Raw genomic sequence first — 17,855 nt, forward strand, 5'->3', positions numbered from 1 at the left:
ACTATTCATTGCTTAAACTAGAGGAAAGACGAGGTACAAAGCACTTTCGAATAATCAGTCAAGACCAACAGTAAGGATCGACATGACACTCCCCCGAGGCTGTGCAACGTCCACCAGCCGCAACCGCTCATCCGCAAGACTCAACATATGCGTCCAATCATCTAGATCCCTTTCACAGCTATTGAAAACCTGCAGCATGGTCATATCGCGAACGCGGAGGAGTCGCTCCTTTGTCGAGGCCACGGACCCTGGACGCGGCAAGACCGAGTCCATGATGAGGATACGCGACCCCGGACGCAGCGCGACGACCAGCTGCTTCAGGATGCGGACAGCATCTGGTGTGGCCCAGTCGTGTAGAATCATGCGAAGCAGGTAGATGTCGGCCCCAATGACCGGTTGCGGCTGGAAGAAATCATGGGCCTGGAAGTGGACGCGCGACGCCAGATCGGGACTCAGCGTGGCGGCCCCTTCGTTAACATTCTCAAGGAGATCCTGAACGGTCACATCAAGTCCCGGGAAGGCTTTTGCGAGCGCTGTGCCTGCGTTGCCTGATGAACCTCCGACCTAGTTATTTGTCAGTGTTTAGCCATCTACCCGGGGAAAGAAGCCTACATCCACAATCTTCGCGGATCCCAGTCCCGCCCAGTCGAACCCAGTTAGCAAATGGTCCAGTTTGGTACCCTCGCTGCTGGTCACATTTTTCATGTAACCCGCAAATTGCCGGGTCCGATCGGGCAACGTCGCCAAGTGATCGAAAAAGGGCAGTTCCGTGTCAAAGGCAACGTTGTAGGCCGTCTCCGTGCGTGCCTGGCTAGTGGGCCATCTTTTCGTGGCGGCCACAAGATGCAACGCGGCCGGTACTGACGCCTCACACATGAACTCGGCCCAGTCGTTCATACTCTGGTTGGTCACGAACTGTGCCGACGTCGCCGTGTGCGCGATGCTTCCCGGTTGAGGCTCGTGCAAGATATGACTTGTCATTGCCATGCGCGCCACTGCCTTCAGTGTCCGCTCTGGGACACCTGCATCCGCCGCCAGCGAGGCATAGGAAATAGATCCGATGAGGGGGACCCGTGAAAGGATGCCGAAATGAACCAGCCAGTGCAGACATGATAGATGTTGGTACTATGATAACACGGTTAGTCATTGATGTGAGATGATAAATTTAACTTATTGAGAACAAAGGCTAACGTACATGCACTGCCAGGTTGGGTAGGTACTCGCTGGGGCCGGATGCTAACTGGAACATCTTCATCGATGCATCCAACAGCGCCTCGCGTGCCGCCTGGATTTCGCCTGGGGCGGAGGCTGGCACAGTCTTGGGGGCAGCATCGCGCTCGAAAGACGGAATAGGATGACCTTCAGAGTGCAAGAAGGTGCTCAAGACCTGAGCATTGGTCGAAATGGAACTCGCTATCTCGTTCAAGAGCTCGTCCTTGACAGCAAGCCCTGTCTTAACCTCTTCCGAACCCTCTTGGGATACTGGGGAGGGGAGACCGTTGTGGATCAATGGAGACATGGCACGAGCAAAGAGACTATACAGGTAAGAGATCATGTTTACAAAGTCTCATTTGCCACAGGCAATGCTTTCTTTTCAAAACCAACATCATGGATGAAGTTCGGAGCAAGACCGGGCTTCGATTAGCGGCAGTTCGGTCAGCACGTCGCAGTTCCGATTGACCAGATCTGACCCGATCATCTTCTGTCGTTCCCTATAGGTCTCGCAGATGGCTTTCCCGATGTACATCTATGCTGACCCGATCGGATCGTATTATCGTTGCATGCGCTTGCATGCGTCTCGGGGCATGCACTTATACGGCAGTTTGTGGTATTTGATAAAGACTTTTCATTTTAAAAAGGCACAACAAGACCCACGAAAGGAAGACGGAACGGAATGTGCAATTACATCCCTCAAAGATCTTGAAATAAAGATACCACTATGGCACGCGTTCAGCAGATCATCTTGTTCGGAGACCAAACCGATGACTTCTTGTCGCTCCGGCGTCTTCTCTCCCCCAATCAAGCTCCTCCTCTCTTAGAACCCTTCCTTAATAATGCCATACGCGGGCTGCGAGCAGAGATCGGCTCCCTGCCACTTCAGGACCGCCAGCAATACCCCCATTTCTCCACGGTGGCCAGCATCCTGGATTGGAGGAGCCATCAGCAGAAAGCCTACCCAGCCATTGATAGTGCCCTGACTTGCATAAACCAGCTGGCCCAATTTATTGAGTAAGCTCCTCCTCTTGCCACTACTAGTGAGGGTAGTACATATCATTCTAACAATGCCTTACCTGCAGAGCTCAAAGCATCACCAACACCTATATCAGCCCTTCAAATACCATCATCGGCGGCCTGTGTCTTGGGTCTCTATCCGCTGCGGCCGTGAGTAGTTGCCAGTCGATCTCCCAGTTGCTTGATCTGGGGACGCAGACCATTCAGGTGGCCTTCCGGACAGGACTGCACGTCTCGCGAGTTGGACGGGCCATTGATCAATCTTCCACGGATCCATGGTCTCTAGTGGTTGCCACACGATCACCGGACGACATTTTGCATCGCATTGATCGATTCACAGAAACCCAGGTTGGTGATGGGACTTTCCGATTCATGCAGGAGTGAAATATAGAAACACTGACAACGGTCAGCATCTGCCTTCGCACACTCGGCCCTATATCAGTGCTTATCTGTCACACGCTGTGACTATCAGTGGGCCGCCCACCAGCCTATCCAGCCTGCAAAAGTCCCCCGAGTTTGCTACCCTTTCCCCTCGGACTATCCCCATCTTTGCTCCCTATCATTCCGCTTTCCTCTTCGCCTCGGCCGACTTTGATGCTATCCTGGAAGGCATTTTCTCCGCCGGGAATACGATACCCTCAAGCGATATTCCGTTCATCTCTAGTACGAGTGGCCGGCCAGTCCAGGGAACGGGTGTACGTTCCCGATTCGAATCGGCTCTGGCCCAGATCCTCTTGGAGACCTTGCGTTGGCAGAGCCTTGTCAATGGAATGATCGCGGCTCTCCCCGCACTTGATACCCCTGATTGCCCCAAGTTTCACGTCCAGTCCTTTGGAAGTACCGCGGGGCCTCGACTGGCTGAGGCGATCGAATCAGCCACCAGTTTCACCCGGCATCAACCTTCCCCTAGTCTTGGTCCGACACCAGTACGCCCGGGGCAAGCTGACTGGTCCAAGATTGCTATCATTGGGTATTCCGGTCGATACCCCCATGCCGAGTGCAACGAGGAGTTTTGGGATCTGCTCATCCGGGGGCTCGACGTGCACGAGGTTGTGCCGGCTTTGCACTGGGACGCACGAACCCATGTCGCTAAGCCGGGACAGGCGAGGAAGAACACGAGTGCCACACCGTTTGGATGTTGGTTGCAGAATCCGGCAGCGTTTGATGCCCGCTTCTTCAATCTATCCCCACGTGAGGCGCCCCAAGTTGACCCGGCGCAGCGCATCGCCCTGATGACGGCGTACGAAGCCATGGAGCGTGCGGGCATGGTGCCCAACGCGACTACGTCCACGGCCAAGGACCGCGTCGGTGTCTGGTATGGTGTCACGTCTAACGACTGGATGGAGACTAACACCGCGCAAAACATCGATACTTACTTTATTCCCGGCGGCAACCGCGCGTTTATCCCCGGCCGGCTGAACTACTGCTTCAAGTTCAGTGGCCCTAGCTACGCGGTCGACACGGCGTGTTCGTCCAGTCTGGCGGCCATCCATCTCGCTTGTAATGCGCTGTGGCGCGGCGAGGTTGACACGGCCATCGCTGGCGGCACCAACATTCTCACCAACCCCGACTTTACGGCCGGACTGGACCGTGGTCACTTCCTGTCCCGGACGGGCAACTGCAAGACGTTTGATGACAGCGCTGATGGGTACTGCCGTGGCGAGGGTGTTGGTACCGTCATCCTGAAACGCCTCGACGACGCCCTGGCCGACCGCGATCCCATCTGCGGCGTCATCTTGAGCGCAGGCACCAACCACTCCGCCGAGGCCGAGTCCATCACCCGTCCGCATTCCGGTGCGCAGCAGGACCTCATCCACAGTCTGCTCCGCACCGCCGGAGTGTCGCCTTACAGCGTCAGCTATGCCGAGATGCATGGCACCGGAACACAAGCCGGGGATGCAGGGGAGATGAACTCGGTCTTGACGACTTTGGCTCCACCTTCTGTTCCCTATCGTACTCAGGATCAGCCGCTGTATCTGGGTTCGGCCAAGGCCAATATTGGTCACGGAGAGGCCGCCTCGGGAGTATCGAGTCTGATCAAGGTCATGCTGATGATGGAACACAATGCCATCGCTCCACACTGCGGCATTAAAACCCGAATTAATCGCAAGTTCCCGACCGATTTAGAGGATCGCAATGTCCACATCGCCAAGACACCCACAGCATGGACTTCGCAGCATGGCGAGCCCCGTCGCGTGCTACTGAATAACTTTAGTGCTGCCGGGGGTAATACCGCGCTGTTATTGGAAGATGCGCCGTCGATTCCAGAGACTGAAGAGGCGGAAGATCCCCGAACATGCCACCTCCTGGCCGTGTCAGCCAAATGTGCCTCCTCCCTTGAAGCGAATGTCAACTCACTTCTGGGCTACATAGAAGCCGCGGGAGAGGATCTCTCCTTACCATGTCTCTCGTACACGACGACTGCCCGTCGCGTGCATCATCCGCATCGCATCATTGTGCAGGGCTTCAATGCCGCCGGTATCCAGCAGCAGCTTAGATCTGCACTGGCACGCGGCGACGGAGCCAATCGACCTTCTGTAGCGCCAAAGGTGGTTCTTGCATTCACCGGACAAGGAACCCAATTCGTGGGAATGGCCCGGCAGCTGTGCGGCTCGCTACCGCCCTTCCGTGCCAGCCTGCAGCAGCTTGACCGCATCGCCCAGTCGCTGGGCTTTGACAGTTTCCTGCCATTCATTGAGGATGATTCTGGCGCTGACCTCAAGCGGTTCTCGCCCATGACTGCGCAGCTGGCTAGTGTTTGTCTCCAGATTGCCTTGGCCCAGCTGTGGGCGTCACTGGGAATTGTTCCTGATGCCGTGGTCGGTCACAGCCTAGGCGAGTATGCTGCCTTGAACGTTGCGGGCGTTCTGTCGGACGCTGATACAGTATTCCTGGTGGGTAAGCGGGCACAGCTCCTCGAGGAACACTGCACCCTACATACACACAGCATGTTGGTGGTACGGGCTTCCGTGGAGACCATCCGGTCCGCCCTAGGTGTTATAGAATATGAGATAGCGTGCATCAATGCGCCTGAGGAGACAGTTCTGGCAGGGCCTAACGATCAGATTGAGGCTCTCCAACAAGCCCTGTCGCAATCTGGGATACGATCCAAGACAATCCCCGTCTCGTACGCATACCATTCCTCCCAAGTGCAGCCCATTTTGGACGATCTGGTCCAAGCGGCTCAACCGATCGTGTTCAACAGACCCTCCATCCCGGTCTTATCACCATTGGTGGGAGATGTCGTGCAGACGGATGGAATCTTTGGACCGGAATATCTCCAGCGACACTGTCGAGGGACGGTAAACTTCTACCAGGCAATGCAGTCTGCGCGGGTTGCCGGTGTTGTGACTGATCGAACCCAGTTTGTCGAGATCGGCCCTCATGGAGTGGTCACGGGCCTGATCAAGGCCTGCTCGAAGGCATCTCAGGCACATGCAGTGCCTACCCTGCAACGGGGCCGCGACGATTGGCAATGCCTGGGCGAGGCGCTGTCGAGCCTGTATCGAGCCGGACTGGACATTGCCTGGAACGAGTACCACCGACCCTTCCCGGCCGCGCAACGCGTGCTCCGGCTCCCCGCTTACAACTGGAATCTGAAAAACTACTGGATTCAGTACGTGAATGACTGGTCCTTGCGTAAAGGTGACCCGCCACTCATCCAGTCCGCTCGTCTGGGCGAGTCCACCACCATCCACAGGGTTGTCGAAGAAACTAAAGATTCTGTCGTGGTGGAATGCGATCTGTCTCGCGAGGATCTGGTTCCGATTGTGAAAGGCCACAATGTGGATGGAATTCCTCTCTGCACGCCGGTGAGTTTCCTTTTGTTTATCCCCCGGGACACAGTCCTGCTTTTGATGCTAATCTTTACTAGTCGGTATATGCGGATATTGCCCTGACGTTGGGCAACTATTTACGTGACCGTCACCAATGTGGCGATGCCGAATCTGTAGTCGAAATAGCTGATATGACCATCCATAAGGCCCTCGTTGCGAAGCCCAGCGAGACAAAGCTTTTACGTGCGTCGGTTGCCGTTGACTGGGAGGCTAGCAGCGCCATGTGTCGATTCCTGTCTATGGATGTAAGTCCCCGTTTGTGCTTGCGGCCCTTAACGAAACGTACTCATTCTGTAACAGTCGAAGGGAGAGCCCACGATCGAGCATTCGCATTGCACCATTCTGCTCTCAAGTCCTAGTCGTCGTGCCGCACTTGAAGCAAAACGAACCGGCATCCAGAAGCGGATGCGCGAAATGCGCGACGGCCTGGAACCTGGCACTACGCAGCGATTTAACCGTGCTATGGTGTATAAGATGATTCGTCCCCTAGCAGAATTCCACCGTGACTACCGGACGATCGAGGAGGTGATAATTGATAGCCAAACTCTCGAGGCATCCGGTAAAGTCTGCTTCTCGGAGGTGCAAGCCCCTGGGAACTTCCATACCCATCCCTCTTACCTCGATGGCCTGGCTCAGTCTAGCGGGTTTGTGATGAACTGCAATGACGACGCTGATCTTGACACGGAAGTCTTCGTCAACCATGGATGGAAGGGCCTGCAATTGTATGAGCCGTTGCGACCGGATGCACACTACAGTACGTATGTACAGATGGTCGAGGGGGAGAGTCGCATGTTTGAGGGTGATATGATCGTCCTCGATGGAGATACGGTCGTCGCGTCCTTCCGGGGACTTGTGGTGAGTTTTCCTCTTTTCGATGAGGCTTATGGGTGAAAAAGTCAGTGTTAACTCGATGTAGTCGCAAGGAGCTCCACGACATGTCTTGCGATATGTGCTGTCTATGGAAAGCGGTGACAAAGCTCTTATAGCGTCTGCGAAACAGGCACTTTTATCGGCTGCGAAACAGGCACCCAAGCCAGCAGCACCAACACCGGCTCCTGCTTCTAAGAAGAACGATGAGAAGAAGAATTTGCCGTCGGCGCCAATACAGATGCCGCAGTTGACAAAGAATTCATCGTCCTTGGTGGCGTCCGCGCTACAGATTATCTCAGAGGAGAGCGGAGTAGCACTCGCAGAGCTGGAAGATGGCTGTGTCTTTGCGGATATGGGACTCGACTCCCTCCTTTCGCTCGTTATCACAAGTCGATTCCTCGAAGAGTTGCCTCTGGATGTGCCTGTCGAAGGATTCTTCATTACCTATCCGACTGTGGCTGACTTGCGATCTTTCCTGGGCCAAAATGAAAGTAGCCATACGGCACAGACACCTATTCCCGATGTGGTGAACCCTCTCGATGCCATGGCCATCCCTCTTCCACAGGCCGTGGTAGCCTCGAGCTCTCCAAGCTGGACAGCCGCGCTGTCCATTATCTCCGAAGAGAGTGGAATCAATATTTCCGAGCTGACGGACGAATGTGTCTTTGCTGATATGGGCATTGACTCGCTGCTGTCGCTGATTATCGTCAGCCGATTCACCGAGGAGCTGGAGATGGACATCGCACTCGAATCCATCTTTACTGAGTATCCGACGGTGGGCGAAATCAAAGCCCTATTCCTGTCAGACCAGCCCAGCAGCGATGAGAGCACTCCGCCGCCGAGCTCAATCGAAGACAATAACGAGACCCCGTCCGAGATCTCGAACTTTTTCCCGTCAGACGATGACAGCAAGGCAAAGTCGACACGCTCTCCCGTGCCGCCGACCACCTCCGTCCTCTTGCAAGGAACACCCTCAAAGGCAGAAAAGACTCTGTTCCTCTTCCCAGATGGTGCAGGCTCCGCCACGTCGTACGCAGGGATCCCTCGCGTAGATGCCAGCGTCTCAGTCGTAGGCCTTAACTCCCCATACCACCGGCAGCCCCACCTATTCGACTGCACCATCGGCGACCTGATAAAGAGCTACATAGTCGAGATCCGTCGCCGCCAACCAAGCGGCCCCTACCACTTCGGCGGCTGGTCCGCAGGCGGGATTCTGGCCTACCATGCCACGCAGATTATGATGGAAGAGCTCCACGAAACAGTCGCCAGCCTAGTCCTCATCGACAGCCCCGTACCGAAAGGGCTTGATCGCCTCCCGCAACATTTCTACGACTACTGCAACAAGGTCCACCTATTCGGAGGCTCAGGCGACGGAAAGACAGCCCAGGCACCGGAGTGGCTGGTTCCCCATTTCAACGCTACAATCGACACCCTGCACGAGTACCATGCATCTCCACTACTACAGCTGAATGGGTCCATGCCGCGCGTGTCGATGATCTGGGCTTGTGAGAGTGTTATGGATGGTGCGGATATTCCGCGCCCGCCATCTTGTCCTGATGATACGGAGGGAATGAAGTTCCTGACCGAAGCGAGAACTGACTTCTCGGGTAATGGCTGGGAGATGCTCTTCCCCAGTTGCTCGCTGCGGATTGAGAGGGCGAATGGCGCAAACCATTTTACGATGATGAGGGGGGAGTTTGGGCCAAATCTTGCTTCTTTCATTCGCGAGTCTCTTTGATTTTTAATCGCTCGATGTTGGCGTTGACGGGGTCGTATACCTTTTTGTCTGATTGTATGTATTGAAGCAGCTTCGCTGGTTCTCGTATACATGTTGTTATGATTGTATGTACCCGAATATATATGAAATGCACCGTGGGGCTTATTGGTATCTAGTAATCTTGACCTCGGGATAATGATACTAACCCTATCTCATGAGAGAACCTATCTATGGAGAAATTTGCGACTGCAAATGGGAGCGGGTCTTTTTAGTGAGGGAATGCAATCTGGTATTGAGCAACAGGGAATTATCTGTGTGAGAGAAGTGGAAATGATCGGGACGGGAGGCACAGGTATGGTTAGATATTGCGGTGAGGTTGGATGAGATGACTGTATTTCGTAAGAGGAGCTCATGAAATAGAGTTGGCTTTGCTATCAATATCAAGAGAAGAGCCTAGGTTGTCACTTAGCTATACTCATGGACAGTGAAAGCTAGAGGGTATGCGACACCGTCGAGGCTCATCTGGTTGACCCCCACAAGGGACCAAGAATAACTCCAAAATGGCACATGGAGGTTTGTTGGAGCGTCATATTTACGAATGCTGTCGCGGCTTTCTAGAAAACATACGGGCATGAGGGTAGCCTTGTTTTCTGCAAAGGTGTGGCCCCTGATGCTTTAGTTAGGGCTCGCAAAGAGCCCACATTACACCTTGATATACAAAGAAACCTAGCAATGGTTTAATCTCCCAGAAGACAGAGGTCAAAGCAAAGAGAAAAGTGTGTGACATTTGGATCTCACCGAAAGAATTCAACAGCCCCAAGAGAGAAAGGAGAGAGAAAAATACGCCACCATATGAGAATGGCAGAATAAAAAGAGACCACACAGAGGATGGAGCGGTGTTCCTGTGCCGCGCTTGATATGACGAATAAAGGGAAATAAACTAAATACAATACAAAAATGGAAAGGAAGAGGGAGATGCTGGGGGTCGGAAAGAAAGAAAAAAATAAAAGCGAGAGGCTGGATGGGAAAGGATCCCAAAGAAGGACAAAGTAGGAAAGAAATAGCAAAGCGCCCCTCTGGTAAGCGAAAACTCCTCTTGTTCAGTTAGCCACTGGACTTCCTTAGAGATCAGACCAAGTCGTATCGAATAGTATGCGCCTAACACCATCTCCGTCAGGATAAGAACGAATATGAGATAAAGATAAAGGACAAGCGGATGCAAAGGTGGGCGCGGTGAAAAAGAAAAGGAAACGAAAATGGATCACAAAAGACGAATCAAGACGCAGGTGGGTATGGAATAGATCAACGCAGACAGATCTAAAAAGATGAGACTCATATAGACAGGGTATCAACGGCCACATCGAAAATCAGCTCGCAGATCTGCGAGGCAGAAAAAAATGCTTGTGATATTCAAACGAATTCAGCTGCTGTTTGATCGCAACAATGTCTATGTGGAGATAACACGGTTAGCCAATCTGGTCCTAAGCACTCATGTTCGAACATACAGCTAACGTACCCGCTCGTCTATCATATCTTCTTCTTTTTCTTCCGTGGGACTGACAACACTCCCCCGGGCGATGGGACCAGAGGTAGTTACAGCCCGGCTTTCCGGTGCGGGGCGAGAAGCAGGTTGTGGCAATGGTTGTTGCTGCTGCTTTTGTGACCGCTGCTGCGGTTGCTGCTGTTGCTGCTGGTTTTGGTTGTCGGAGGACATTGAATAGTTGGGATGCATTTCCCCGCTACTTGAAATCCGCGACTCCTTGCTCTTCTCCAGCAGCGAGCCACCGAGGGTAGCGCACTTAAGGATAGTTTGCATCATCTGGTTTTGCTTGAGCGGCTTGGACAGGTACTCGTCCATCTGGGCCTGAATACACTTCTCTCGGTCACCCAACATGGCATGCGCAGTAAGAGCGATAATGGGGGTTCGTTGGAGGCCACTCTCGCGTTCGTATTCACGAATCTTACCGGTGGCTTCGAATCCACCCATGACAGGCATTTGAACATCCATCAAGATGACATCATAACGACGCTTCTTGACAGCCTCGACAGCTTCCAGACCGTTGCCGACAACGAACACATTGTGGTTGTGTTTCTGGAGAATCTTCATTGCGAGTTGCTGGTTCACATCGTTATCCTCAGCAAGGAGGATGTCGAACGAACGGGAGTTGTCAGTGGTAATCGGTGTCGAGCGGCCTTCCAATGCTGGCAGCATACCATTTCCGAGGTCGATTGGTTGACACGGGGTGGTCATATAAGAGCTAATACCGAGATCCAACGCCGACTTCAAGCTGACGCACACCAATGGGCACACTAGAACGATAGGGATGTACTTGAACTCATCGAATGTTCGCAGAATCCTGGCGGTATCCACGGAGTCCACAATGATGACATCGTAGGCATGGCCTGATTCCTTGCCCGAAGGATCTTGAATTTCTGGTGGTGGGACATGCTCCTCATTTCGCACAACCAGGGGTTCTAGTGCAATCTTCTTCAGCATCTTCAAGATGTTGGAAGCTTGAACTCCGTTCTGGCCCTTGTCAATGAACAACACTCGGTGGTTCTTGTAGGGCAGGAGCTGGTTAGAGATCACGCTCAAGGACTGGTCCGCCAATTTCACCACGCAGGTGAAGTGGAAGGTACTTCCGTGGCCGTATTCAGAGGTGACCCACACGTCACCACCCATCAAGTTCACGAGACGCTTGGAAATGGATAGGCCGAGACCAGTACCACCGAACCTGCGGGTAGTTGAGCCATCGGCTTGTTGGAAAGTGTCGAAGATGAGATCAAGTTTGTCCTCTTCAATTCCAATACCTGTGTCGGAAACGGAGAACTCAAAGGCGTACTCGTTCGTTGTACATTGCTCCCGATCAGACTTCCGAATGGTGAGTTTGACTTCGCCATGCTCGGTGAACTTGATGGCGTTGCCAACCAAGTTGAGAATGATTTGGCGCAGACGGAACGGATCACCAATGACATAGTCAGGAACGGTGTTGTCAACCTGGTATGTCAGGCTGAGGAACTTCTCATTCGCCTTCACAGCCAATGTCTTGAGGGCGTTGAAGACAGTACCGCGAACGGTGAATGGAATGCTTTCAATCACCATACGGTTGGCTTCGATCTTGGAAATATCCAAAATGTCGTCAATAATGGTGAGCAAACTGTTTGCCAGATTGTGCACAACGTTCAGCATTTCTCGGGTGTACGGCTTGAGGTCATCCGTATCCAATGTCAGCTGCGTCATACCGATGATACCGTTCATTGGCGTTCTGATCTCGTGGGACATGTTGGCCAAGAACTCTGATTTGGTGCGATTGGCAAGTTCGGCAGCCTCCCTGGCGGCAGTGTTACGCTGGATACTATCACGCAGGTTGGACACCATCTTGTTGATCTTTCGCTTGAGCTCGTCCATTTCACCTGACGCGTTGACTGTGATGAGCTTGGTGAAGTCACCATCTGTGGCGGCATCCGTAATTTCACCAAAGGCACGCACTTGGGATGTCAGATTTTCGGCCATGGTGTTGACGTCCTCGGTGATCTCCTTCCAGGTACCCGCAATACCCTCCACGTTGGCCTGACCACCCATCTTGCCGTCGACACCGACATCTCGGGCGACCTTCTTCAGCTCGGTAGCAAACTTGGCGAGCCGACCCACCATGTGGTTGATGGTGACCTTGAGCGTGAGGATCTCTCCTTGAGCATGCACCTCGATCTTCTTGCTAAGATCACCCTTAGCAATGGCTTGTGTGACGTCGGAGATACTCCGGACCTGAGAGGTCAGGTTCTGCGCCATGGTGTTCACATTGTCGGTCAGATCCTTCCACTTTCCTTCCACATTATCCACCTTGGCCTGGCCGCCAAGGGTACCGTCTGTGCCGACCTCACGAGCCACTTTACTGACTTCGAAGGCGAATGTGTTGAGTCGGTCCACCATGCCGTTGATGGTGCTCTTGAGGTCAAGAATTTCTCCTTGGACATTGGCAGTGACCTTCTTAGTCAAGTCACCCTTGGCGACAGCGGTGGTAACATCCGCGATCTCACGCACCTGAGTGGTCAGGTTGTTGGCCATGCGGTTGACATTTTCTGTGAGATCCTTCCATGTTCCTTCGACATCATTCACGGTGGCTTGGCCTCCGAGGACACCATCGGTCCCGACTTCCTTCGCGATCTTGGTGACTTCTTGTGCGAATTGGCGAAGTTGGTCCACCATGGAGTTGATAATATTTTTGAGTTCAGCAATTTCTCCCTTACAGTTGGCCTGGACCTTCTGTGTGAGATCGCCCTTGGCGACAGCCTTGGTAACAGTGGCAATATCTCGCACTTGCGTGGTAAGATTGTTGGCCATGGCGTTGACATTAACAGTGAGTTCGTTCCACATGCCCTGGACACCCTCGATCTGGGCCTGTCCACCGAGAACACCCTCCGTGCCGACATCACGCGCGACTCGAGTTACTTCCGTTGCGAATGTCCGAAGTTGGTCCACCATGGTGTTGATGGTCTGTTGTAGTTCAAGAATTTCACCTTGGGCGCGGCTCTCGATCTTTTGAGAAAGATCACCGTGCGCCACAGCAGTAGTCACAGCAGCGATTTCTCGCACTTGATCTGTCAGATTCTTGGCCATAATGTTGACGTTCTCCGTAAGTTCTTTCCAGATACCATGGACCCCAGTGATCTGAGCTTGTCCACCGAGTATTCCTTCAGTACCGACTTCACGTGCCACACGAGACACTTCGCTACCGAAGACTTGCAGTTGGTCCATCATAGTATTGATAGTCCGTTTGAAAGTCGCGATTTCAGGGTCCATCTCTAGAGGGTGAATTTGGACCTTCATAGACAGGTCACCGTTGGCGACTTGAGTGATAATGCCACCGATCTCACGTAGAGCTTTCTGGAAAGCCTCGTTGGCCTGTTGATGCTTGCGCAGTTCACGTTCCAGAAGCACGACATCCTCATTCTCAACCTTGGTGAGAGCACGGCGAGTATGCTCTTCCTGCTTTTGCAACTCGTCACGGACCTGAGCGATGATATCCTTCTGGGAGCTGATCTCCTCGGCCTGTTTTTGGACATGGTTGCGGAGGTAGCTGATATCCTCCTCCCGTACGACACGGGTGCCCGAGCCGGCATCTTCTTCTTCGTCGGTTTCGTCGTCGTCGATTTCTCCCAGTGGGCGCTGTTCGTCTGGGCCTGGGGAAGACTTGGGTTGGTCGGGTCGGGTCGATTTTTGCTGCTGTAAAAGGCAAGATAAAGAGTCAGAATCTTGACCGGACGACAAGCGAGAGAGCCCAAATGTCCTTAAGAAATCAGGATTCTTCTCGTTGGGTTCTTCAACAGACGGAGTGGTTTCATGGGGCTCCGTCTGCTGTTGAAGATCGTCGGGGAATTTGTGGTGACTGACAGCTTGGAATTCCAGATGGTGCACGCGGCGCACCAGGGCCTCAAGCTCGGCTTCGAAGGCTGCCTTCGCGGGACTGTATTCTCCGGGGAGTTTGGCCGACTTGGTACCGTTGGCTGAGGGTAACTGGAAATCAAAAGGGGGTGAGGAGGAGCCGGAGGTAGGCTCGTCTCGAGCCAGGTTCTGAAGCACGACCGTCGCGGCTACGAGAGTCTCATCCACGCCGGCCATTGTGCCCTGCAAAATGTTAGTTGCTAGATCAGGGGACAAACAGCATCCGGTATATATATATCCACCACATCAACATGGATAAGGGTAAGGGACCGGGCTGGATAGACGGGCGAGGAAAGACGGATCGGCCTAGATAAGTATCACTCACCGGAAAGTCGGGGATCCTGACACAGAAGATCAAATAAAGAAATTATGGCGACATCAGGCGAACGAAGAGATTCAAGAGGAAACAGATGGGATAAATAGAACCCCAGTCAAACGGGGATAGAGGAAAGAGAAAGGATGAAGGGGGAAAGAAAAGCGCGCCCGGTTATGTAAGCCAGGGTTTGCGGGGGAAGAGAGCGAGGTGAGAAAAAAGGAGGTTTTGGTAGAGAAGATGGCCAGTAGGGGAGGGGGAAGGGAAAGAGAGAAAAGATTTCGAAAGGGGCGGTGATGCCGTCTTTTTTTTACCCCCGAGTGGTTTCTATACTGTCTCTCGTTGCCTAAAGACACTGCAAATTGAGAGGGAAAAACGCCTTTTTTCTCGGTTTCGCTGGAATTTACCACATTTACAGCATTTACAGCATTCCTACCTGCAGGGGGCACGGACAGAGCGTTTATCTATTAAAGTTTCGAGCACCAGGTACTTGGGTACGTGGTACACAAAAACCTCCTGGATCAGCTTCAACCCGCCTGAGAGGTAGAAACACCCGAAAGCGTGATGATCGGCTCTGTAATGGCGATCGCAGGACCGTGGCTCCAGTCACCCGGGCTCACTTAGGCTTCGCAATACGGAGTCCTGTAGTCTAATTTCACGCATTCGAACACCTCCAGAATAGACGATGTCTCGGGATTGGGTGGGTTTGAGATCTAGTGGAAAGCCAGTTAGAAATGCATGAAGGAAGTGGTCTCTTAGGGTTCCAACTCCATCGTTCGATTCCACTTCAAACGAAATTGGTGTGTCAGGCTTAGGCTTAGTGATATGCATTGGTCATCTTGTTCAGCTGAGCACGTGGGAACCTTGGGAGGTTGTTTCACGTTTTGATATCTAAGTTGACTAACCTAACTTATAACTCACATGTATCTCGTTAGAAACTGGGTCTCAGTGCGTAGGCATAGTCTAGATCACGTGCTAGATGTACAGGTTCGGCAGCCTAGAAGAATGGGTTATAGAATATCATTTGAATATGAATCTCGTATTCAAAATGAAATAAAAGATTCAAGTATACTCCTTACATAACGTTTAAACTTACATTTCCAACTGTTGATGGCGGGGTGAAACGGCAGAAGTGGTCGGTGTGGCTTCCCGCAGTCTATCCCGCCGAGTCATAATTCTGCGAAATACTGCCTGATATTCAATACTGACCTCCCTCCAAAAATATCCTACCGGATACGGCTGTTATGGCGTCCGATTTGACGAAGGCGGTTCTGGACGCCCTGTTCGCGTCCGATGCGCCCATCCTCTCGAGCGATGCCTTCCCCTCCATCCCGTCATCCAATGTCAAAAGTGCACTCGACCGCCTTGGCACCCGGGACATGGTCGAATTTGAGACCATCAGTACCGACGTGCTCACTCTCACTGCTGAGGGTGAGGAAATTGCCGCCAATGGCAGTCATGAAGCCAAGGTTTTCGCCGCGGTGGTTGCCGCCATGGACGGATTGAAGATCACCGAGTTGCCCGGAATTGTGGGCAAGGACAATGCCAAGGTCGGCCAGGGAAACGCTTTCAAGCGTGGCTGGATTAAGAAGGACAATGATCTGCTGCGGGCCACCACAGACTCAATTGTCGACGAGACGCAACAGCAGTTGCTCACTGTCCAAAAAACAAAGACCTTGGCCGACGGCAAGGCGATTGCAGACCTCAAGCGGAGAAAGCTGATTGTCATGAGCAAGGAAATCGTCTACAAGTTCAGCAAAGGCCCCAAGTACGCCCGCGAGATTCCCAAGGAGGAGACCGACCTCACCCCCGAGATGATCGCAAGCGGCTCTTGGAAGACCGCGCAGTTCAAGCCCTACAACTTCAATGCTAAGGGTGCCCCAACCAAGGCCGGTACGCTACACCCGCTGAACAAGGTGCGGCAAGAGTTCCGGAACATCTTCTTCGAAATGGGCTTCGAGGAGATGCCAACCAACCGCTTCGTCGAGACCGGCTTCTGGAACTTCGACGCACTCTTCGTGCCCCAGCAACACCCTGCCCGCGATCTCCAGGATACCTTCTATATCTCCGACCCTCTCAAGGCAGACGGTCCTCGCGAGGACTCTCCCAACGACCCCCACCTCCCCAAGTCGCTTAAGTCCGACAAGCCCCTCAACTACCAACAGTACTGGGACAACGTCAAGGAGGTTCACCAGAACGGCAAGTTCGGCTCCATTGGTTACCGCTACCCCTGGAACGCCGACGAGTCGCTCCGCCTGGTGCTCCGCACACACACCACCTCCATCTCGACCTATATGCTGCACAAGTTGGCTGCCAACCCGCGGCCGGTCCGCTATTTCAGTATCGATCGTGTCTTCCGAAACGAGGCCGTTGACGCTACCCATTTGGCAGAGTTCCACCAGATCGAGGGTGTCATCGCTGACTTCGGTCTGACACTGGGTGGTCTGATTGGATTCATGGAGGTCTTCTTCGCCAAGATGGGCATCCACCAGCTGCGCTTCAAGCCCGCTTACAATCCCTACACCGAACCCAGTATGGAAATCTTCGGTTACCACGAAGGTCTGGGCAAGTGGGTTGAGATTGGTAACAGCGGTATGTTCCGGCCAGAGATGCTGGAGGCCATGGGTCTGCCCAAGGATATGAGAGTCTACGGATGGGGTCTGAGTCTTGAGAGACCTACCATGATCAAGTAAGTCCCCGACAAATGTTTACATTGGTTGATTTTCTAACATTTATCTACTAGGTACGCCGTCAGCAACATTCGTGAGCTCCTTGGTCACAAGGTGGACCTTGACTTCATCGAGACCAACCCGGCTATCCGTCTGGAGAAGGATTAAACACGGAGCATTTGACATTCATAGAAGGCAAAAAAGAAAGATTTTTTAGGTCGTGTCTTGAAGGTCCTACCAGGAATCACGAGTTTATGTGGAAAGAAACTTATTGCATACTACAATGAGAAGATGTGAATAAAGAACGTTTATTATGCACCTGTTTTCCTGTATGGGCATGTCGGTACCTCTATCGTACATCCGCGTAGAAGATTTCCTCTGCCAGTGGCGTTCATATAGCAGCCATTTTGATAAAGAACGCTCGAGACGATCTCGGTTCGCGCTCAGCGAGTCTTCACTGTCGATCTGTTTCAGATTCGACGATCATACAGAAGCTCGGATATCTATCTCCACTGCGCGAATTGCGACGGCCCCTTACGGCGTACTACATATCACAGTTCTCAAAAAGGAAACAGATCATTGAATGCAGCGTCTCCTATCTGTCACAATGCATCATCATCACCATCATCATCATCCTCCTCCACTTTTCCTCACGTCTAGCGTCTACAAGCATACTGGCTTGACCAGTAACCTCTCCACGTTTGGTCCCACAGCGAGCGTAGCCTGCTCAAATGCGTAAGCACAAGCAATGAGCTTTTCCTCACTAAACCGCCTT

General features: G+C 52.8%; 4 protein-coding genes across 4 annotated transcripts; 2 read left to right on the forward strand and 2 right to left on the reverse strand.

The window, feature by feature from the left end:
- Positions 1–54: 54 nt before the first annotated feature.
- On the reverse strand, positions 55–1,555 carry PENARI_c001G06354 (uncharacterized protein; the record flags this gene model as incomplete). The annotated part of the gene is made up of 3 exons (XM_022626636.1): positions 55–564; positions 613–1,125; positions 1,196–1,555. 3 exons carry the CDS (start codon positions 1,553–1,555, stop codon positions 55–57), a joined length of 1,383 nt encoding a protein of 460 aa, XP_022493384.1.
- A 384-nt stretch (positions 1,556–1,939) lies between these two features.
- PENARI_c001G10170 (uncharacterized protein) lies at positions 1,940–8,676 on the forward strand (the record flags this gene model as incomplete). The annotated part of the gene is made up of 6 exons (XM_022626929.1): positions 1,940–2,229; positions 2,298–2,580; positions 2,643–6,044; positions 6,107–6,313; positions 6,369–6,923; positions 6,985–8,676. 6 exons carry the CDS (start codon positions 1,940–1,942, stop codon positions 8,674–8,676), a joined length of 6,429 nt encoding a protein of 2,142 aa, XP_022493058.1.
- A 1,399-nt stretch (positions 8,677–10,075) lies between these two features.
- tcsC (putative two-component osmosensing histidine kinase (Bos1)) lies at positions 10,076–14,275 on the reverse strand (the record flags this gene model as incomplete). The annotated part of the gene is made up of 2 exons (XM_022627045.1): positions 10,076–10,102; positions 10,172–14,275. 2 exons carry the CDS (start codon positions 14,273–14,275, stop codon positions 10,076–10,078), a joined length of 4,131 nt encoding a protein of 1,376 aa, XP_022493203.1.
- A 1,380-nt stretch (positions 14,276–15,655) lies between these two features.
- PENARI_c001G06128 (phenylalanine--tRNA ligase subunit alpha) lies at positions 15,656–17,248 on the forward strand (the record flags this gene model as incomplete). The annotated part of the gene is made up of 2 exons (XM_022626617.1): positions 15,656–17,100; positions 17,155–17,248. The coding sequence occupies 2 exons, from the start codon at positions 15,656–15,658 to the stop codon at positions 17,246–17,248; spliced, it is 1,539 nt and encodes a 512-aa protein (XP_022493410.1).
- Between the last annotated feature and the right edge of the window lie 607 nt (positions 17,249–17,855).

Source organism: Penicillium arizonense (genome assembly GCF_001773325.1).
Source record: "Penicillium arizonense strain CBS 141311 chromosome Unknown PENARI_contig001, whole genome shotgun sequence".
NCBI classification, from domain to species: domain Eukaryota; kingdom Fungi; phylum Ascomycota; class Eurotiomycetes; order Eurotiales; family Aspergillaceae; genus Penicillium; species Penicillium arizonense.